The sequence below is a fragment of the Gavialis gangeticus genome, unplaced genomic scaffold, assembly GCF_001723915.1.
Source record: "Gavialis gangeticus isolate Ggan-Ray unplaced genomic scaffold, GavGan_comp1, whole genome shotgun sequence".
In the NCBI taxonomy this organism is placed as follows: Eukaryota; Metazoa; Chordata; order Crocodylia; family Gavialidae; genus Gavialis; species Gavialis gangeticus.
The window spans coordinates 181,528,294-181,551,355 of NW_017728992.1; the positions used below are offsets into that span (position 1 = coordinate 181,528,294).

The 23,062-nt window shown below is 43.8% G+C and overlaps 2 protein-coding genes and 1 long non-coding RNA gene across 6 annotated transcripts in view; 2 read left to right on the forward strand and 1 right to left on the reverse strand.

Annotated features, from left to right (window-relative positions):
* DSCC1 (DNA replication and sister chromatid cohesion 1) overlaps positions 1–6,034 on the forward strand; it is a 23,015-nt gene extending 16,981 nt beyond the window's left edge. The window contains exons 7-9 of the mRNA XM_019528106.1: positions 279–433; positions 1,670–1,818; positions 5,590–6,034. Of these exons, the coding sequence (XP_019383651.1) occupies positions 279–433; positions 1,670–1,818; positions 5,590–5,698 (413 nt within the window). The 3' untranslated portion in view covers positions 5,699–6,034. The remainder of the gene's footprint in view (positions 1–278; positions 434–1,669; positions 1,819–5,589) is intronic.
* LOC109305161 overlaps positions 1–23,062 on the reverse strand; it is a 68,916-nt gene that overhangs the window by 15,208 nt on the left and 30,646 nt on the right. For 2 of the 4 annotated variants that reach the window (XR_002099573.1, XR_002099571.1), the window contains exons 3-5: positions 11,961–12,144; positions 8,283–8,352; positions 4,022–4,074 (exon numbers count right to left, since the gene is read on the reverse strand). This is a non-coding gene — a long non-coding RNA (uncharacterized LOC109305161). The remainder of the gene's footprint in view (positions 1–4,021; positions 4,075–8,282; positions 8,353–11,960; positions 12,145–23,062) is intronic. The other 2 variants (XR_002099572.1, XR_002099570.1) reach the window with 1 other exon arrangement.
* Positions 17,362–23,062, forward strand: part of DEPTOR (DEP domain containing MTOR interacting protein) — a 185,739-nt gene continuing 180,038 nt past the window's right edge. Inside the window, exon 1 of the mRNA XM_019528105.1 lies at positions 17,362–17,498. Coding sequence (XP_019383650.1) covers positions 17,413–17,498 — 86 coding nt within the window. The 5' untranslated portion in view covers positions 17,362–17,412. The remainder of the gene's footprint in view (positions 17,499–23,062) is intronic.

Consider the following 23,062-nt stretch of genomic DNA (forward strand, 5'->3'; position numbering starts at 1 on the left):
AGGGAGGGGAGGGGGGTGGAATTAACTTTATGCTGGGAAAGATACAGGTCTATTGAGATCAACCTTATGCCAACAGGGGCCAGAATAGGGCCTAGGACATATTGTGTTGTTCTGATGTTTATTTCCCTAGAAAGGAGAGACTTGGTCAGAAGGTACCACATTTGATCTGAGCCTACAGGAGGCCCATCAAATTAGTAGAGGGGTGGAGGAATGAGGCTGACTTGTCCTAATAGCATAAAATAAGAACCCCTGGCTATGTAGCATTTTTTTTTAAGCAGGTGAAGTTTATTTTGAAATGAACGAAGACAAAATATGCAGAACTACAGCGCAAATGCTCTTGCAAAACGCAGTTAAATTTAATCTATCAGAGTTTCAAGAAGTATGGCAACAAAGTGTTCCTGAAGGAATGACAACAAGGCTGGATCAGCTCAAGGTAACATTCTCTAAACCAGCTTGCTTGGTTTCATCCATTTGCAGGGTGTTACCCTTACTACTGTGTTATATAGAACTTAGATAAATCTTAGATAAAACAGCCAACTTGCTGTTTCCCACTTTATTTCAAACATATCTGCCAGGGGCTCAGAGCCAAACTCCTCCTGCGTTAGTCTTCTTATATGAGATTCTGTGAGAGAAATTGCCTAGACTCTCAATAGCTTAGTAGAGAAACTATCATGAGCAGCTCTTGGATTTTGAAAAGAGGAGTGCAAATGGTGTGCTGTGTTATATGTGATGACACAGCACACATTTGTCTTCACGTAAAGAGAAATTAGAAACTTTACTGAGGTGCTAGGGGGGCCAACACAGTTTAACATCAAACCAAAAACAAATGTAACTTTGTATACTAATTTGCATACTAATTTGTTATAAATAGTCCAAACATATTGTCTCGTTAGTTCTGTAGTCATTATAATTAAATATGTTTCTTATTCAGATTTGTAAAATAAAATCTAGCTTTCTTGAGTATCTTGACAGTGCAGCCAACACTTCACTGTCTCTCGTTTCTACACCTGAATTAAAAGAAATATATTCCCAGGAATAGCTAACAGACAGCAACACTGTAGAAGAAACTTGATTGATGGAATATCAAGATCATTAGAAAGAAGTGAGGGTCATTAACACCTGTGAAGTAAAGAGAGATTAGCAGCAGTCTGGGGCATATTATAATGAGCCATAAAGTCAACTGACTTCATCACTTCTGCCTGAATAGAAATGCCACTTCCCCTCCTGGGCAATTGGTTTTAAAATTTGGGTGGAGCATGAATTAAAGGGGGCGTGGATGCATCACTCCCCTTCCCCCTCTATCCACGTCTGGAAACTACTCTCTAGTTGTTAGTGAAGGATGGCAGGTAGGGGAGGTTGTGCAGGAGAGGTGGACTTCGCTAAAAGATGTAAACATATTTGTGGTTGGAACAAGAAGCCCAACATACTTTAGAACATTTACAATGATATTATGGTGCTGCAATCATTGGAAAAAAGTAAAAAGTGTCTTGTCTTTTTTCTTTTGTGATGACTTTCATTTCCACTTGAGTTATTTGTACTGTTCTAGGAATTAAGAATACTGGAGCTAAATACTGAATACTGGAATTTACCAGTCTGTGTCAACTGTTGCCAAGAGGAGAGATTTAATTATAGTTCTTGCATTGAATTTGTTTTTTCAATGTTCTAATAGGGCTTGGCTCTGGTTGATAGACACTCCAGACCACAGACTATTTTCCTGCTAAAAGTAGAAGATTTGCCTGAGGATAATCAGGAAAGATTCAACAGCTTATTCCACATTCAGGAAAAGTGGACAGAAGCAGATATTACTCCATACATTCAGTAAGTTTCTTTGAGACTCATTAAATGTATAAATCCCCAGGAGATGCATGGGGGGCATGTGCCCTGGATAAATGCATAAATGCTTAGGACTAGGACAAGATGAGTACTTCCAATCCAACTTGGATCTGTGATAGGCCTTTTTGTGGAGTACAGTTTCCTTATTAAGGAAAGTAACTAACATTTGTGTTGGACCTTAAATTTGCTCCTTTCCTGTAAAGGAAGAGACAGTATCTGCTGACACAGAAGAAAATCCTGGCCTGATTGAGTTCCAGTGGAAGTTTTGCAGTTTGCTAACTTTGGTGGGATTCTGCTTGTATAAAACATTTTTTAAAAGTGACATAAGCCTTTGTTCTTTTTAATAACACTTTCTCACCCTATCCACATAAACAGTCTCAGTTCTAACTGGGAGTTAATATGCAAATGAATGATCAAGTTCTTAGAAGTAAGTTCAGAGTGGTGGTTCGAAGATATGCCTGAAGACAAGGCAGTAGTGCTAAAGGAAGATGAAGGACAGCAAAACTAGAGAGCTTTAAAAACTGACCTTTAAATTCTGGAGAATATGTGTTAAATCTTAGGCAAGATTTTTCTTATGACTATTTGTATACATCACATTTTTTCCAAATTTATGAGCAGAGAGCAGCAGTTAGCTGTGTTAGTCTGAAGTCAAGCAGAAGACAGGGTAGAGATGCATGTTTATAAACCAGTGGTACCCAACCTTTCTGCCCCTTGAGCCAGATGGACAGTACCAGGTCCCACTGCAGGCCAGATCTGTACAATCGGCCCAATCCAGCTGCGGGGCGGGGGGGGTTGTGCAGCCTGACCTTGATCCATCTACTTGGTGCAGGGTGAAGCGGAGTGGCCCCAGTCCAATGCGTGGGGTAGAGGGAAGCAGCCTGGGCCCAATCTGGATGCATTGGGGGTGGGGGAGGTTGGTGTCAGAACAGCCTTGATCCAGACATATGGGGGTGGGTAGGGCAGAGCAGCTCTGAGCCTGAATATGGCAGCAGGGGTAGAAGTGGCCTGGTCCAGATGTGCAGGGTGGGGCAGGGTACAGCAGCCTTAAATTGGAGGTGTGGGAGTTGCATGGGGATGGAGCAATCCTGATCTGGATGTGTGGAGTGGGGCTGAAACAGAGCAGCCAGATCTTAACGTGGGTGAGGAGGGGAGCAGTCTGGCCTAATCTGGATGCTTGAGGGTCAGCCCAGCCTTGATCCCCTTTCACTGTAATGGTCCAGGTGAGGCTGGAGCCAGCTGCATAGAGCTTCCACTGGTCCCCGCTGCCAAGTTTTCCAACTCGTGGGGGAGCCCTATGGGCCTGATATAGTTACTTGGGCCAAATTTGGCCTGCAGGCCAGAGGTTGAGCACCCCTGTTAGACTACAGTATTGCTGCCACCCCTCCCTGCCACATCAAATCATGAGACACTCATGAAAATCAAGATGTTTGGAATGTAAATCATGAGATGCTGGTTTTGAAGGAGGGGGGGGAGTTCATGAAGTTGTGGGGGGATATGGGGGGTGTTGGAGCCCATGGGGGGGTTCCCTGCATGCATCCCTGGCAGGATGCGGGGTACTGTGGGTCAGGAGTGAGGGGCAGCAGTTGGGGCGGGGGGCGGCGTGGGGCTGTGCCTTGGCAGTGAGGGCCAGACAAACAGACACACAGAGAGAGGCAGACAGGCATGCGGGTCAGGTCACGGGTCATGCAACAGCCACGGGAGGCTCATCCAGAGACGGGTGGGGGGCATAACTCCCTGTCACTGCACCCCGCCCCCCGCCAGGGATGCGTCGGGGGCATGTGCCCTGGATTTTTGCACATGGCAGAGGCAGGCTGCCCACTTTAGGCTGGGGCTCTGTACCCCACTGCCTTTGCCCCAGGAGCTGTGTGATGCCACCAGGCGGGCAGGGGACGAGCAGCGCAGCCAGTGTCTTGCTCCAAAGGGCAAAGGCAGCAGGGTGCAGAGCCACAGCCCAAACCAAGCAGCCTGCCTCTGCCCTGCACACAGATTGGGGGGGCACGTGCCCCCATGCCTTCCCCAAGGGTGTATTCAGTGGCAAGGAGCTGTGTCCCCCACCCCTGCGCTTCTGGATGAGCTGCCCGCTGCTGTCATGCAACCCACCCTTCCCCACTCCCTCCCACACCATGGGGCCTCGATCTGTGTCTGTCACTTCCCTCTCTCTCTCGCCCCTTCCCCTTCTCAGACTTACCAGCCCAGTGCGCTGTACACGCTCCAGAGGAAAAATCCCCTGAAGGTTCTATCCTGAGATCGTGAACCAGTTAATTTGACTTGGAAATTGCAAGTCTCCTGTTTGTTTCGTGAGAGTTGGCATTACTGTAACTATATGAGAGATGCATAAGCTTTTGTGAGCCCAAGCTCACTTCATCAAGTGCTGTAAAAGGATGTGTACAGAGCAATCTATCAAATCTCTTTCTTTGATGGACTGTTCTGTGCATCCCCTATCACAGCACATGATGAAGTGAGCTTCTGAATGGTATTGTTCTAGTGCTATTCACAAGGCCCAATATAAGATCTGGACTTCGTAGGACATTAGAGGACTATGTCTACTTACTAAGAGCCTTGAGTTGAATTCTGCTGCTGTTTTGCCAGAGTAACGTCTGGAGTAAACTCTAGACTTCTGGAGTGCATCTGCACAAGCGTGCATATGGAGGGGAATGCATTTCCCGTGGAACAAATAGCAGCATCAGCAGCACTGCTGTTGCTGCTGTTTGTCTCCAGACATGCCCCTGCATGCTCAGAGGAACCCAGGTGGGGTAGGGAAAGCTGAGGCTGGCACCTGTGCTGGCCCCAGCAGCCTTACCTGGGGTTTTGGGGGGTCTCCCAGGGCAGCAGTGGCCCTGAGCCAGCTGCTCCAGGCCTGGCCCACAGCTACGGTGTGGCTCTGGCTGGCCAGGCTCTGGTTTCTGGTGGGGCATGCTGCTGCTGCATACACCACTTCACCTTTTTAGCAGCATTTTTTTGATGCCAGGATCTCCCAGTGTCAAAAAAATTAGCAGTGCAGCTCATGGCTTTGAGATGCTGCAAATTGCATGTGTATACTTGTGGGGATGCGCCTCTGGAATTTATTCAAGCTTTTTTTTTTTTTTTTATGGGAATTTTTCATCCTCCAATCCAAATCAGGCAAATCAATTCCAAATCTGTGAGTCAGTCAAGAACCTTAAGTGGCCCTACTACCAGCAAATATCCTCCACCACCCCTGGGGCTTCAGGTGTTTCCAGATCCCTTGGCAGGGATCAGCAGTCTTTTACTAATGTGGGCCACAGCTTGTGATCTACCTGGTGCTGCAGGCCTCTGGCCAGAGCAGCCACTCCAGCAAGGTGAGCAGAGGCTGCAGTGAGGGAGGGCAACCCTGCAGGTGGTCTGGGGCAGTGGACTGGGAGGCAATTCGTATGGCATTAGCAAAATGTGGACTGAATTAAACAGCTGCGGAATTGGTTCACACTTAATAAAAGACCCTGCATTTGTATGAAGCAGAATTAGGGTTTGTCTCTCTAGACTGTAAGCTGTTCAAGATAGGAACTCATCTTCATAGGTAAATGATGTACAGTGCTTTTGGGTTTTGCACAAATACAAGCCATTCCAAGTGGAAAAGTTTTGGTGACTCAAAGTATTTTGGGAGAAGCATACTGGTAGTTTGTAAATTCTGTAGCCTGACTTATTGTTATATTAGGAAAATGATACTGAAATAACGTGTACTGAAAGTGTTTTTAAATTAGTAGAAGAGTATTTCCAACTGTCTGTTTTTCTTCATCACAGGGACTTATGTGCAGAGAAGCAAACAGTAGGTGCACTTCTGACTAAATATGCTCGTTCTTCCATGCAGAATGGTGTCAAAGTTTATAATTCTAGAAGACCCATCTCCTAGCAGGAAACAACTTTTTTAAAGGATTAATAATTCTGTATAGAACAACTACCACTTTTGCTCCGGACCTGAGTTATTTGTAATTATTGTAGCAATCTCAATCTATGTCATTGTTTTGAAAAACATTTCAACTAAACTAAGGCTTGTACTAAAACTAAACAAATGGATTTTCTGAAGCTTTTAAATCTTTGCAGAAACAGTTACACTTCTCTCTCATCAGAAGTGACAGAATAAATTAGTGGCTGTCACTTAACCAAGAAATGTGTTGATATCAAATGGAAATGTGTTTTGTCTTTTAAATTCAAAGAGCAAAATAAATCTAACTGGTCTTTTGCAAAATATTGGCACTTATCCTTTTTTTTTTTTTTTTTTTTACCCCTGAACAACTTACATATTGGTAGAGTCCATATAAAATGACTAGAGAAGAAACAAGTAATTTCCTCCAAATTAACTGATAAAATTAGGTTGTTTTGTTGTTTGTTTGGGGTTTTTTAAGAGTCTGCTATCATTACACTGGGCAAATGTACTACTTCACTAAGTTTTACTACTTCTGCTACTTTAAACTACTTACTTCAGAAGAGACATTACTTGATTCATTGACTTCTCTCCAAGCGAGATCTTATACTTAAAGGCATAAAATTTACTAATAGTCTTGGGGTCATCTCTAAGCAAGAATGACAATATGTATGGGGAAAACCACAGAGAAAATCTATGCAAGAGCTAGGATTGGAATATAGGTATTGCTGGTCTTGCTCCCAGGTTTAGTTCAGTAGGTAACACATCCTCTTGTGCTCAGAGATCATCCAGTTTGGCCAAAAGAAGTGCTTACCTCTGCTTCAGGCAGCTGACTGATAAACCTTGAATAAACTTGAGTCCATAGTTTTCAGGGATTCCAAAGCTAGCACTGGGTAATTGCAGGAGGACTGATTAGCTGATCATCTGAGGAGCTTTCTGCCCTCATTGGCTGCCATCCCATTTGATCATACATTAGATTGTATGGGTTTAAATAAATTACATATTTCAAGGCCAGAAATAATGCTTTGTTTCTAGTTACCAACTCAAAATTTTTCTTTACATTTCTACGTAAACCCCAAGGTTTATATTTGGAGGACTTTGTTCTCTTTAATTTAGTGAAAGTCTTCATGTCTTTTTAAGTTCAGGGAATATTTTATTCTTTCCATATTCTGTTCTTTATTTTTAAGTTCTCCGGTGTCTAGTTGCTATTCATTATACTTGTATTCTTCTGACTGCAACGCTGATCCTACTGCTAGACTCCCATGCCCTCCTGCTACACCTATCATACACTTATTTAGTCAGTGCTGGGGATGGGATGGGATTTAGTTGCCAAAAGGTACACTGATAATTAGTTTTTAAAGTGATCCCACTCAGATTCCATTTTTTCAAGTATCCTCCTTTTCCATATTGTCTGGGGTCTAAGTTTAAGTTTAGGATCAAATCCAAAAAAAACCTTTATTGGAATGTTCATTAACTTTTCTATATCATATATTATATATAATTTTGTATAATTTGTTGCATTTTTGTTGTCTCATTAGTCCTGTAGTCCATTAGAATTAAATGTACATCTCTTCAGATTTATAAACCAGTCTAGCCTTCAGTGAAGTATTGGATGCACTGTCAAGATGGTCAAGAAGGTCAATTCCACAGCTGGGTTAATGTTTCTAGCTAAAGTTAAAAACAGTTTGCAGGACTGTGAAATAGGAGCTACATTACCAGGAATAGATAACAGACATCAGAATTTCAGAGGAAAGGATAGCGTGATTAGTAGAACCATTAAAAGGAGAGAGGTTCATTAACACTTATGGAATGAAGAGTTTAGAAGGAATCAAATAGATCATAATGAGCCATGAAGTCAACTAACTTGTAACTAGTATAGTCACCTTTTTCCTCAATTGTGGGATTATGGGTTTTTGAAAATTGGTCTTAAATATTCTTGAACAGTTCCCAATGACCATTTATATTTCTGTGTTCAAATTCTTTTCTCCCAGTTGATTTGGCTCATAATCATTTTCATTTTTGTTCGTGGGCCTTTTTTTAAAGTATCATATTCAATTATATGACATCTAACACATCATGTAACCTGCCTTTAACTGACGACCTGCATTCCTTCAAACATTTCCTTCCCTTCCCACCCCACCCATCTCAACACTTTGTCCTCCAAACTTCTACTCATTCGCATCTTCACAGAATCCTGCTTACTCTAGCTTCTTTTTTACCTTGGAGAACTCAGAATAGCAGCAGAGTCTCCCAATGTCTGAGGAAGAGTGTTTGTGCCTGAAAGCTTGCAAAGAGCTTTTTTCCAGCTATTTAGTTGGTCTAATAAAAGATACCACATCTACCCAAAGAACTGTGCCTGCATATGTCCTTAGAGCAACATGACTGCAGCCCACAACCCTGCATATTCACATACGTGTGTATCTCCAAATAACATCTGGAGGATACAGCTGGGCAGACTTTCAAAGAGCTATATAGTCTGTCCTATATAGTCCATAAATTTATATATATAAACTTTTGTTATACCCTGACAAATCTACTAAATACATGTGAACTGAAATGTTTGGAGGCTTACCTGGCTAAATGTGGACAAATTTTCTTGAGGATAACAAAAGACACTTGCCTGGCAGGAAGACACTCCCTCTCTGTTCCGATATAAAACAGAAATGGATATGCATTGTCTAGATTTGTGGAAGTTGATCTTGATGACAGTAAGCTGAAACCTCATACTGATTGCTAACCCCCTCTATATTAAAGATATGTGAGATGTTTGGATACATTGGTAACGGGAGCAAATACAATACAATAAACTAGAACTCAATAAATTCAGTTGCTGCATCCACAAAAATACCTCCATAAAAATGCATGTTCTGTTTACAGTATTCACGTGCTGTAGGTTAAAAAAAATCTCTAACATCACATCATACCAGTGGTTGGCAACCTTTTTTGGCTATGGGCCAGGATGACTCGCCTTGGTTCAGACGTGGGTAGCCAGTGCTTTTTCCCTACAGAGCACCTGCAGCTGAAGCCCCTCACTGCTGAATGCTGCTGAAACCCCACATCTATTGTTTGGATCCAGAGGCTCCACAGGCCAGGTCTGGCCTGTAAGCTGTAGGTTTCCAAACCCTGCATTATACCCCTAACAAAGAGCTGTTTAACAGGGCACTGTACATATCCAGTGCATAGTATTTAACCATCCAGAATACAGCAGAAACATCAGTCACTGCAGAAATCAACTGAACCAATAGATCCAAAAATCTTTAATGTGTGTCAGTGTCTTTCCACTTGGTTTATTTTTAAGGGGAGAGGTTACTGCTACATATTCTGAAAAACATGTAAATGCATCAAAGCTAATTTAGCTAAGAACTTATTTAGGTTCAGTAAGTGTTTCAGAGCTTTTAAAAAGTGAGCTTTCTTTCAGGAATATGATGGCATGCTGATGCCTCTTTCCGCCATAATATGTACTATGAAAAGTCAAAGCATCTTATCTTGTGCATCTTCTACCCACATTGGGAAATGTTGCAGGTCTTCCTTATGATATTTCCTTGCCTTCCATACACACTTTACAGAGCAGTGAAAAAATTTCTTGACATCTGAATTAACATTAACCTGAATGAGCCAGTTTCTGACTCTCAAAGCTCTTTGCAGACTTGGGCTGGTATCTTTTCATTGGTCATATCAAGAGAATTTTCAGAAACCTAAGTAAGCCTCTGAGAACTATGGACTTTTTAAAAAGAGACCTTGCAGAATAATTTAGGTGTCTACGCTTTTTCACTTGCATCTCACCTTGTCTAGACTCCTTTAGAAAAGGCTGGACTCAAAAATAAGATGCCATTCACAGTCAGGAGTTGCAGCAGTCCCTTGGTATGAGGATGACAGTCTTCCAATAAATATGGAAGCCATTAAGTCGATACCTGACCAAGGAGGCCAATCTGAATGTTCGGCTGCAGCCATGACCAATGGTTCTGGGAGGAAGTAGGTCTGGTGATGTCAGATTACAGCTCTTTCCCTTTGCCTTTCTTGTCTGTCTGCCTCCATAGTCAAGCAAACTTGCTCAAAATGATCTATGTCTTGTCTTGGATCACAGTGCCATTGAGAGTAATTCAGTGCTCGGATCTCCCAAGTATTCAGATCGCCCTTCAGGATGTCAATCTCTTCTTTTTGCCCAGGTAGCTGAGAATCCATCATAGAGCCAGTAGGGGCACAAGCTGAGGGCATGGCAGCCTGGGTACAAGTTTGAGCCTGAACACTTTCTCTTTCAGGTCAGGGGTATTTATAGGAAGGGGTGAAGGGTCAGCTGGCCCTGGCTAGCCATTCTAGCTGCAGGGAGTGGGCAGGTGGCTAGGTCCAGATAGCAAGTTCTGACCATCTGTGTCCACCCCAGTGCTCAGCTGAGGAGGTGGCAGACTGGGATGAGCGGCTGTGCTGGGCAGGTCTAAGTCCAAGGCCACAGCCTGATACCTATGTTATTTCAGCTTTGGAGTTTCTTTAATTGTCCACCAGTGTCTTTTTTTTCTTATGAAGCATCCCTTTACCTTATTCATTCAGTTATGAATAAAATCACTAACAATCCTAGAAAGATACATAGAGTATTTATAAAAAGAAGTGCAATAGTCTTTATTATTCCATGTGTCCATAGAACCTGTCACATCTCTAAAAGTAATTAGAATATTCCATAGTTCCCAGATACTGCATCTCTCCCAAGTGCCATAAAAGAAGAATATTGACAGGTGGACACCTCAGCTAAAAATTAAGGGGATCATAGTTCCAAAATCAGATGCAGGATTCTTGTGACAACTTGTCAAAAGATGGCAACATATTCTTTCAATAGGGGGAGTGTCTGCTCTCCCTCTACAGTAGATGTACATTTTTATTAGAGTGGGCAATTCTTTCTAGCAACATAATATTCTAAATGAGTTAACATTCTTCCAGTGTTTCATGATTGCCATTTTTCACTTTGATCAAAAGAACAGCTTTGAGAAACTCATCTCTTAACTTCAGACACCGAACCCTTATTCAATGGATTGCTTGTTCCGTGTGAACATAGAGCACTCCTTATCCTATACAGTGATATGTTTTCGAACCAGCATAGGTAAGAAAGCTGAGAAGTATGGGTAGTTATATGGGATACTAGGATAATCCCAGACACTTTTGAATCACATGTCCAGTTTCATATGGTCTCTCCATCTACAGTGTATATTGTTAATCCTTTATCCATCACTTGCCTTATTTGCACAAGCTATTAGACAGCCTGCTATTGTAGATAATATTGTAATAGAAACATAGGGGTGTTAAAGACCTCCTGAGTTGCTGAATCGTCTCCTCTTCTGTCCCGGGTAATTAAATACAACAGGTGATCCCTTTTATAAACTTATAAAGCATCATCTTGAAGCTAGTTAGGTGGTTTGCCTCAGCTACTACAGTTCAAAAACTGTTCCAAAACCTCACTCCACTGATGCTTAGAAGCCCTTTTCTATTTTCCAGCTGAAATTTAGCTATGGTCAGTTTCTACTCATTGATTCTTGAGACAACATCATCCTGCAGCTTACACATCTCCACCCTTTCTGGTAGTATGCATTAATATAAATAACTAGCAGTCTAGAGCTTTTGTTATCCCCTTAAAGAGAGAAATCTTTCCTCTCTGTCTTAGTTTTGGAGGCCAAATCTTCCAAGCTCTTTCAGTTTCCTCTTGTCAATGACCCTCTCTTCTGAGCATCCTCCCCCGCCCCATCCCCCCCAACCAGTTCCAGTCTGAATTTACACACACCTTGTTTCATGAGCACACATTAATGACTTATACTGCAGACAACTTTCTCCTTTTCTAACCAACAAGTCCTTAAGCTGTAGCAGGAGTGTTGGTTGTAGCCATGTTGGTCTAAGGACATAGGCAGACAAGGTTCTTTGCGCAGATGTGATATCTATTAGACGCTTTTCAATTTTTTTCAGTACGGTAGCTCTCCAATAGGATTGTGTATGGTGTTAGATCAGGAAGCGATAGACCAAACCTTAGCCGTAGGTTGCTCTCAGAAAAAAGAAATCTTTATTCTTATAAGTATCTCTAGTTCTGTATCTCTTGTTACTCCCTTTTTTACCATGAGGGGGTGGCCAATTTGGGTTCTCATTGGCTGTGTCTGCTAGAGGGGGGAAAATGGTGATAGCATGAGGTGGGCAAGCCCTGGGCACTACCTTTAATAGGGGCGGCTGCATGTCAGGATGGAACAGGGCACGCCTCGCCCTCCCATCCCCTGCTCACTCTGCACTTTCTGTCTCCAGTCAGGAGTAGATAGTGGCAGTGGCATGTGGATCAGCAAGTGAAGGACACTCTGAGAAACATAGTCCTGCAGAGCACAGTGGCTGGAGTTCACTGCTGCTGGAGGGAGACATCACCCTATTTTTTGCTGAAAACAGAGATTTTCAGGGGCATTTCACATGACTGTCTGCAGCAAAAAAAAAAAAAAAGTGTCATTTCCACTCAGCAGCAGCAAGCTCTAGCCACCATCCTATCTGCTGCCTGCTGCCACTTGGTGGCAGTCTAATTTAAAATATACCTAACAAAAATCTTCCTCCTGTGTAATGAATATTCTAAAATTGAAACTAATGTTGTAGGTAAAATAAATAAAAAACATGTTAAACAAAACAAAATTGCTACCTTGTGGTTAGTATGGAGAACTTGTGTGATATACAACTTGCAGGTGCCTTGAAGCAAGTCCTTCCTAGCTGATCACATCTTTCGGTCAATTAGATTGTACTTCCCGGTGGTCTTGTGACTCATGCTGCTTTAGAAGGGCACTTCTATTCATGCCCGTCTTACCTGTGTCCAAGAAGATGGGTCTTGGCTATGGGGTGCAAATAAAAGTATTTTTTATCTTTAGGTGGGCTGGAATCACCAAAACATATCAATAATAATTTGTTTCTATGTTGTTGAGAGCACTTTATATATCTACAGACATGGAATCATAAAATCATGGAAAATTAGGATAGGAAGGGACCTTAGGAGGTCATCTAGTCCAACGCGCTGCTGAAAGCAGGACCAGCCCCAAATTACATTATCCCAGGAAAGGCTTCTTCTAGCTAGGTCTTAAAAACCACCAGGGATGGAGAGTTCACAACCTCTCTAGGTAACCTGTTTCAGTGCTTTACTACTCTCTTAATGAGAAAGTTTGTCCTAATATCTAACCTAAACTTCCCTGGCTGCAACTTGAGACCATTGTTCCTTGTTCTGTCATCGGCCACCACTGAGAACAGTCTAGCTCCATCCTCTTTTGAACTCCTCTTCAGGTAGTTGAAACCTGCTATTAAAGCCCCTCTCAGTCTTCTCTTTTCCAAACTAAATAAGCCCAGTTTCCTCAGCCTCTCCTTAGAAGTCATGTCCCCCAGCCCCCTCACCATTTTTGTTGCCCTCCCCTGGATTCTGTCCAATTTGTTCACACCCTTTCTGTAGTTGGGGGTGGGGAACAAAACTGGACAGTACTCCACATGTGCCCTCACAAGTGCCAAACAGAGGGAATGAATCATTGCCCTCAATCTGTTGACAGTGCTCCTACAAATGCAGCCCAGTATGCCATTAGCCTTCTTTGCAACAAGGGCACCCTGCTGGCTCATATTGATCTTACTGTGCACTGTAACCCCAGGTCCTTTTCTGCAGAGCTGCTGCCCAGCCAGTCGGTCCCCAGCCTGTACTGGGGGGGGGATTGTTCCCACCAGTGGGACTTTGCACTTGTCCTTACTGAGCCTCATGAGATTTCTTTTGGTCCAATCCTCCAATTTGTCAAGGCCTCTGTGAATCCTAGTCCTTCCTTTCAGTGTATCTACTACTCCCCCCAGCTTGGTATCATCTGCAAACTTGCTGAGTGTTGAATCTATCCCATCTTCCAGGTTGTTGATGAAGATATTGAACAAAACCGGCTCCAAGGCTGAACCCTGGAGCACTCTACTTGATAACAGCTGCCAACTACCTATTAAGCCATTGATTCCTACCTTTTGAGCCTGATGATCCAGCCAGTTTTCTATTCACCTTACAGTCCATTCATCCAACCTGTATGACCCGCACATGAACTTGGATCACAAACAAAAGGGTAGCCACTGGTGAATATTATTCTACTAGAACTTTTGTTCCTAGCAGTTCTAAGAGTTTTTGAATTCTCTTTGTAATGCTGGCCCAAATACATGAAAAAATTTACATTGTGCAAAAGACCATATATTGCTGGCAACAGTAACAATGTGTTTTCTTGTAGTATTGAGCCACAGGAAGTCTGTGCATTAAGGTGAGTTCAAGATGGGATGTGGTCCATGGTAAAGAGGGGTGAGAAAACTGAAAATTTAGCTTATATCTGTAGCTTGTAGCTTTCTTTAATGAATGCTTTTTTGAGACAGAGCTGTGATTCTCTATAACATGACAACAGCTGCTTGACTGGCATCCTACCAAGATGGTTGCAGCTATTCTTCAAGCTGATGGTGCCTATCCAGGTTGAACATTGTAACTTGTAGTGAAATAAACAGAATTACACATATTTGAACTACCATTCAAAATCCTCAAATGCTCTAAGATATTTGGTAAGCTGTTTGTTGACAGCATCTCTGTTGCTGTTCTTGACCCTCTGGATGTGGGAGATCATTATATGCATGGGGTGAGCGTGAAGATATAAATTAAAAAAGCGAATGGCAAAAAGAGATGCGAGATGCTGGTTTGGAGGTGGCAAGGACAAGCAATTTAAACTAGTTATGTAAGCTGGAAAGATTGGAATCAACACTGATAAATGGACAAAGACGACAACTGTGGTGGATGCATTTTGGAAGTGCTAGTTATCAAGGGAATAAGCAAGCCATGGACTGGTGTGTTCTATTGTGGTTTTTGAAATGTTAAAAAAATGATAATACTCAAAATTACTTAAAAAACTCCATAATTATGATTTTGTATGATTTATTACTAATTAATGCTTAATTAGAAATACATAGGTATAAGTCTAGAATAGGTAATACTAAGTTTCTATAATGCTTACCAGGCTAATGATGGGTAGGAATGTAAGAAGTGGAATAGATGAATTTCATATCTAACTGCATAATCAGCATAAATTCCAGTTGTCTGCCACAACAAGCATTCTAAGAATCAGAAACTTAATATATGCTATTTTTCTCTGTCTGAAAATTTTCTAATATTTCCTGGGGCTTATCATACCTCTAAAGCAGCTTGGCTAGAAACCTGGTGTATTTAAATCGCAGTCAGAGATAAATTATGTTGTTTTAATAAAGTTATAAAGGAACAAATGAACAGCAAAGCATATAAGCTGTGCATTTGCCATTTATGGGAAATAGTTTGAAAAGAGGAGGGAAAACTTTACAATATGTGGTAATTTCTCAGCCCTCCCTAGCTGGAGGCCTGGTATTGAGACATATGTAAATGACTGCACTCTTTGCAAATAAGTCTTTGTATACACACAAGAATATGTTTTATGTTAGTGCCACAGGACGGACAATGTACGCCAGCTAACGTGCCAACAGATCTGATGCATGTTTGTTTCCCTTAAGAAAGAAGGAACCAGATGTTTCAAAGTATGAGTTGCTTGTGATGCTTCCAATGTAAAAGAGTAAAAAAAAATGTTTTAACATTTCCTAGCCTAGTTTATCTGATGCTGCCTCTTCTTCTCAAAGTACACTGCCATCCCTTCCATGAGCTGCCCTAATAATTTGTTCTGTCATTTGCCTGTTTATGGAGCTCTGGTCATCTAATCAGGAAACAGTATTATTTAAAACAATGGCCAACCCCAAAGCTGGAATGACAAACACTCACATGAATAGTTGTAACCATCACTTTGTAGGAAATCACAGGCAAGTATGTTTAAAAAACAAAGCCCAACACCATGTATTAATGGACCAGTAGAATACTGGGTTAGTTACTAGTTAGTCTGTGACCAGACAAGAGAGCTACACTTTTCAGATGTGTAGGTTGTAGCTGTGTTGGTCTAAGGACATAGGCAGTCAAGGTTCTTTGGGTGAATCTGATTCACCCAGGGAATACCCAATTACCGGTGGGGGCACATTTCTCACAAGAAAACCACTCTGTCTCCAATCTCTCAGTCCTGATCCTCAAAGGGAACTTACAAAACACTTCTCAGAGACGAGCCTGTGAACTCCACTTCAGCAACCTCCTGGATACAAAAAATCATGGAGTAAATATAGACATTGGATTTATGGCACATTATAACCTGCCTGACATCTGAGTCCCCCAGTACCTCTCCACTGTCCATCCCCCTTCTCTCTGCCCAACCGAGCCTGTCTCTCATCCACTGACTCCTCAATCTACATCTTCACAGACTGCCTGTCTTGCATGTGGGCCAGCCCAGCCTCTGGCTTTACTTTTCATTCCATCCAGGAAGAGCGCACACCAACTGCAGAGACTTCCTCACCCCGACAAAGGGTTTTTAAACCCAAAAGCTTGCTAAACATTTTTTTCCAACTATTTAAGTTGGTCTAATAAAGGATATCACATTCACCCAAAGAACCTTGTCATATACCATTCAGATCGCTTTTCTGATGCAGTCTGCAGACCTCCATCTGTTCCATACGTGCCCTGAAACTCACCTTAGTTATTCTGAATATCCCCCAAGGCTGTGATTTTGTGTGTCCACTCAAGCCAAGCCAAGCCCCTAGGGTTGATGATGGAGGGACGAAGCCAGGCACTGCCTACCAGTTCCTACCAGTCCCTGAGTCTCACCTCCCAAAGGCGGGCAGCTGCAATCTCATCTCCACTTTCCAATTCTGTTCCGGGTTACTTGTCCATGGGTGAGGGCTATTTTCTTAATTCCACTCACATTCATCTCTTGCAATATTTACCATTAGAAGGTAACGGGATTTCTACACATCTGTAATGTATTTGTGTGTTTATTGTATTTATTTCGAGGTTTGCGCTCTAACATGACATGTCCAGAAATGTCCCACAGATTCTCCCATGAAAAACTTCCATTGCTGACCAGTGACAAACTGGAGATTGGGTAGTACACAAAAAAAGACACGTACATCATCCTGGCCAGTGACTACCAGACAGGAACGGGGTGTCCTCAATTTTTTTCAGACATCCATCACCCAAAGCTGCCTTCAATGTAGAAATGCCCGTCATTTAGACGAAGGAACATTCCCCTGGGATGTGCCCTGGCTTGACTCAAATCCGTTTATGGATGGGCGGGTGCGCTGGTGCTGGATACAGCCAGCCAGCCTCGCTCGCTGTGGCCTCCAAGCCCATGGCTTTGTTAAAAGGAGAGAGGTGCTCTCCCGGGGTGGGCTGGAATGGAGCTGGAGGTCACCAGGCCACTAAAGAGCATTCCCATGAACTATGTATGGAGTATTTCCCTCTCCCTTTTCACTGGGGAAGTCTCCTCCCGAGGGACAGCCACAGGGGATGGGGTGGGGGAGCTGCCCCACGGACCGGGGGGGCCAGACAGCACCGTTAACACCGAGCCCTAACCTTTCTGCGGTGCGAGTCGTTTTCTACGTGCCCGGGACGCAGCATAACTTAAACTATAAGCCCCGAGGCGGGTGTTGCTGCCTGGCTCGGCAGGGAGAAGCCCGGGGCAGGCGGGGAAGTCCCGCGCGGGGAGCTGCAGGTGAGGGGCGGCGGCCCCGGGAGCAGGGGCTGCCCCACCCCGGGCGGGGGCGGGGGCTGCGCCGCTGCTGAGCTCCGTGGCTCCTGTCACTTCGCCCCAGGCCCGGCCATGGAGGCGGCGGTGGGCAGCCTGCAGCAGAAGGCGGCCGAGCTGGAACACATGGCCGAGGTGCTGCTGACCGGGGAGCAGCTGAGGTAGGAGACAGCAGCCGCTGCGCGGGGAGGGGGAGCTCCGCGCTGAGGGGCGGCAGGCGGGGGAGGTCCGGGCGCATCCCGGCCTCTGGCTCGTGCGGGGCTGGGGCCGTGTGGACCCTGCAGGCGTGCGCCGTGTCAAGCCCTCTCCCTTCTGCCCCCTCTCCGGGGCTGGAGAGCGAGGAGGGGGTGCTCTGTGCCTTGCACATGGGAAAGGCTTGTCCCGGTCCGCCAGCTCTTTGCTTTGCAATTTGAGCAAGGGGCGGCAGGGAAAAATTAAAAAAAGAAAAAAAAGTCTTGGAGGAGTTGGATAAATGATGCTGCTGGACTGCGGTATTCACCCGGGCTGCTGCAGTCCGGAGGCAGATCGCTCTGCTGTTATTGAGGTGCTTGTCCTTCGGGCACTGTGTTGTAGCTGGAGGGAGGCAGGGGGGCACCGGAGAGACTAACTGCTTCAGAGAGGCACGAGCACATTTTCCACGCGCTACAGCCAACCCCATCATGGTGAGATGCGATGCATGGGCTTGCAGGGAGGAAGGGTGCAAGATAGAGAGCAGTCCTTTGAAAACAAAGGGTGGGAAAGGGAGAGGAAAGGAAAGAAGGGAGCGCTGCGGTGGAAACAAAGGTGGGTTGAGATTATGTGGCGGTCTCAGGACTTTGGAGAAAAGGAGAGAATTTGAAGAGGCAAAACGGAAAAAAAGAGCAATATTTCAAAATACTGCTTTAGACAGAATAGGAGCAATAAGGTCTAATAAATCTACAGTAAGAGCTAAGTTTTCTTCCATCACTTGGAGTCATATGGAACCGCGGAGTCTGTAAACATCTTTTGTATGATAGAAGATTTTTATCTTGAATCAGCTGATCCCAACTTCCCTATCCCGGCCAGAATAATTCACAGTGCTGTGACTCAGATTGTACATGCTAGAGAAACTGTTAAAAAAATTGCATGAGTCAGACAGTTAATTTTTAATTTCTGGTGATGTATTGAGAGCACTAGCTGTACCCATGCATTATGAACAGCAATAAAGAAGAAATTTTTTAAGCTTTCATTTTCCAACTGTTTACATAACTTGTTGCAATGAAGAAAAAGAGAATGCATGGTATGGGTATAAGCAGAATGGGGTGGGAGGACTATTTTGCCAGCAGTTCCTTAAATTGTTTTCAGCAAATATCAGCTAATTATTTTTAAATGCTGGATTATTGTTGGCTTCCATTTCTCATCTTGAAAGTGTTCCTTGATCTGGGAGCCACTAATGTGAGACCCCTAGTCTCTTGCTTTCATTTTAGTGGAAATTGGCTATTTAAAGAGTAACACAAAATCATGATTAAGCTTTTGCTTATATTTTAAGTTATTATATGTCCTGGGCAGTTAAAAAATACTCAGAAACCAGGAAGATTAGGGCTCTTCTTCAGTCTTCAAATGTTTTATGGTGCTGGTTCAGAAAATATTTTTGTAGCTTAGTAGCAGCTCCTGATGTTCAGTGAAATTCTTGACTGGTGTAAGTCAGGGCCCTGCTACACGTTCAATTTAAAGCTGGATAGAAACCTTTTATAGAGCTGTTACACATTTCCAAACACTAACTTTGTAGCTGGTTGGCTCTTTTTATAGCTGGATAGTCATTTGTATCATGTGATAAAATGGCTGGTCTAAATTTCTTGTGCAATGAATCAGGTAATTGAGTGATAATTACTTTGCACATGTGGCCAGTCTTACTTTGATGTGTGGCTAGTCTAAATTTATTGAGTGATTAACCAGTTAATTGTGTAATATATGTAATACACAGCAGGGACTTGGTGTAGTGCAGATAAAGACCTGATGCACGGTTTTAGGTTTCCTGTCCTAAACTGATATGCATATTTTTTTTTTTGGGAGTTGGTTTAGGGACCTATTTTTAAGTGTTGAGGCACCTGAAGTTGAAGTTAGGTGATGGGAACTGGGTGCCCTGGCACTCCTTAAAATCCCACTAGGTCCTTGCCTGCAGTTTAATCATAAATGTTTTTTTAAAATTGGCTTGTCACTGTTCCAGTAAAAGATGAAGGTTGTAAATGTTGCTGCTTGTAGTAACAATATGCTGCTTATTTGACAATGGCACCATTGGTGTACATGGTATTTTGACAGAACCAAAAAATCATGACTGTACCTGTCCTAAGAAGTCAATAGAGATATATAAATCCACCCTTTTAAATCTAATGGTAAAAGCCTGACCTAGGTTTCCTTTTTATTTTGCCCTCTCTGATGTCAACACTCATATCTTACTACATTTTCCAGATCAGATCTGTCAGACTGGCATCCTGTGGGCCTCATGCAGCCTATGTGAGGCCAACATGTAGCCCATGGGCTATATGCAGCCCACAAGCATTTAAGTTGTGGCCTGCAGGCCCCAGCAGCAGCCTCTCCTGCTGCCCTGCATCGAGGGAGTGCCTGGGGGCCTGCACAGTGCACACAGCAGGGGTCTACATGCCCCAGTGCAGCCCAGGCAGTGGGGTGGAGGGGCCTCATGTTGCCAGTGAAACCTGTGCGGGGAGGAGCAAGGGGGCCACGTGCCGCTTGCAGGGGATGGGTGGCCGCAAGCTGCCAATGTAACCCATGCAGTGGGGAAGATTTTGGGGGAGCTGCCCCCTGAAGCTTGTGGCCATGTGGCAAATCACCATACTATGTTATAATCAAATTTTTATTAGACAAAGTAGCACCATGGAGCACCAGGAGTCCATGTACTATAGTTTGGGAACCAAAGGTTTGGATCTTTTGTGAAACAGAGCAGATTTAACTTTACCTTGTCGAGAAAATAAGGGCCTCATAGTTTGTGGCAGCAAACTGGCTAGTAGATGCATTTTGTGGACTTGTTTTCCTTTCTGAGAAAATGTACAACTATTAATGCTAAATAAACCACTCACTTGGTCTCATAATCAAAGTATGAGTATGATGGAAGCTTTGAAGACAGACAAATACGATAGCCAATCTGCACATTTATTTGAGGGAAACGTTATTTCTATTCTTAGTGGTCTTAGAATGATGTAGAGGGACAGGTGATTGTGTGCATATGGGTTGAAAGTGCATATGAGAAAGTGCTACATACTTTGGGACTGCATAACTCAATAGAGTGACAGAGTAAAATGAAACCATGAGTGGGGTGTTGCTTGGGTATGTGAAAAGCCTGAATATTAGGTATTTATAGTGCTCTTGTGCTACATCGAATTGGGGTGTGCATGTCTCAGTTAAAATGGTTGTAATAACCTGTTGATTTAAAGATTCTTTGTCATATCTGAGCAGTGGTAGGTCATGCTACAAAACTTTACTAGCTAAAATAAAATTTTAGGCTCTGGTGGTCTCCTTCATATTTAGAAACAGTGGGTAGGTAAGTACATTTCTGACTGAGGTAACTGCTGCTAGTGTTCTCAGTTGGAGAAACAACCAAATGAACAGCACGCAGCAGTGATTCTCAACTGGGGCACCTTGAGATCCTTTCAAGGGTGTCCTAGAGTACCATGCAATGTTATCACTGTTAGATGTGAAAACGTGATTCACAAGACAAGTCTAGAGATCTCAAGTATAAGTCCATGGTATTAAAAACATTCTGACCTGTTGTAGTCTTTCTGAGTTCTTTGCAACAGAAAAACTGCTGTATTATTTTTCTGTAGTCAAAAAAAATGAGTGAAAACAAAGACCTGGCATTTTCCAAGGAGTGCCTCAAGTCTAACAAGGGGTGCTTTGAGTTTAAAAAGACTGAGAACCGCTGGTGTAGAGGATTCAGCTCTTTTCAAGACTAGGTTGTATCCATGAAGTTTTAGAAAATGCAGCCATTCTCCTCCTTAGCATCCAAATGCATATCCTAATAGTCAACTACATGAAATTTATGTCACTGACATAAATGGCACATCTGCACATGCAGTTAATGCACCTGAATTTTCTTTTCAGAAAACTCAGGCTCACTAAAGCTCTACCGGGCGCACATATACACATCTGCTCCTGCCCCTCTCTTCCTCCCCCTGCAGCAGCCAGGGAGAGCTCCAGGCTCCCCTGGGTGCCTGGCCCTGGGTGGAAGGAGGTACAGGGGCTGGTCCCAAACTCCACGTGGCTGGCAGGCAGCATCTCCACCCAGCAGGGACAGCTCTCCTGGCTACATAGGGATTAGGTCCTGACGCAGTCTCCATGTGGCTGGGACTCAGCAGTCCCAGCTTTCCATGTGGTGGTGTCTCCCCTATATCGGGGCTTGGCCAGGCAGTAGTGGCCCCCTGCTGCCTGGGCTGTCTGGGATCAAATTTGTCCTTGTCAGCATCTACATGTGAGCTACTGTGTAGCAACTAATGCACTGTTAATATAGTACCTGTATTTCTTGCTACTAGCAAATGGTGCATTAGCCTCATTTACTGTGCAGTAAGTCCCATGAATGTGTAGATGGCGATGCTTTATGGTGATTCTTTGCTGCGCATTAGATGTGTCTTGTGTAGATGCACCCTGAGTTTCCTACGTCCCTGCTGAGTATGTCTGAAGGAGGGTGTCATAACCATTTGCCAGATGTAGGTCGGACAGTATTAGGGATATGAAAGGTTAAACAATTGTTGAACCAGTAAGTTCAATGATAGTTATTTAGTTTAATGCTTATCCTTTAGCTTAAGGTGGGTACAGTCTGGCAGGGAAGGGAGGAAGGGAAGCTGTGTGGTGCCCCAGCTGGAACTAGAAGGCAGCAGGGCAGGCAGGAGAAATTGAGGGAGGAGGGAAGGGGGACTAGTACCCATAGCCTAAGAGGAAATTAGCCAGTAGACTAATGACTCATCAATAAGCAGTTGGCTGCCTGTTCACAGGTGCCCCCTCCTTTCCAGTGTAGGGCTTCATGTGGGCTGTGTTGTTTGGCTGGGCTTGCCTCCTCCCCACTTCCCACCAGCCAAAGGGCTCTGGGAGCGGCTCCCAGCAGCAGCTACATCTGAGCTGCTGTGTTGTTGGTTAATCGTTTAACTGATATAATTAGAGGAGGTTAAACAAATATTTTTTTAAAAACAATATTCATATCCCTAGACAGCATTAGTTCATAGATTTCATAGACATTAGGGCTGGAAGGCATCTCGGAAGATCATCGAGTCCAACCCCCCCGCCCAAAGGGCAGGAAGTTAGCTGGGGTCATAGGATCCCAGCAAGATAAGCATCTGATTTGTTCTTGAAGGTATTCAATGTAGGTGCTTGAACCACCTCCGATGGCAGGCTGTTCCAGACCTTGAGGGCTTGGACAGTAAAGAAATTCTTCCTTATGTCCAGCCTGAAACGGTCTCGCAGTAGTTTATGACCTTTCGACCTCGTCATCCCTTGGGGCGCTCTGGTGAACAAACGTTCCCCCAGATCCTGGTGGTCACCCCTGATAAACTTATAGGTGGTCATTAGATCACCCCTGAGCCTGCACTTTTCCAAGCTAAAGAGCCCCATAGCTCTCAGCCTGTCATTGTAAGGTCTGTTTTCCTGACCTCTGATCATGCATGTGGCTCTTCTCTGGACTCTCTCAAGCTTCTCCATATCCTTTTTGAATTGTGGAGCCCAAAACTGGATGCAGTACTCCAGCTGTGGCATCACCAAGGCC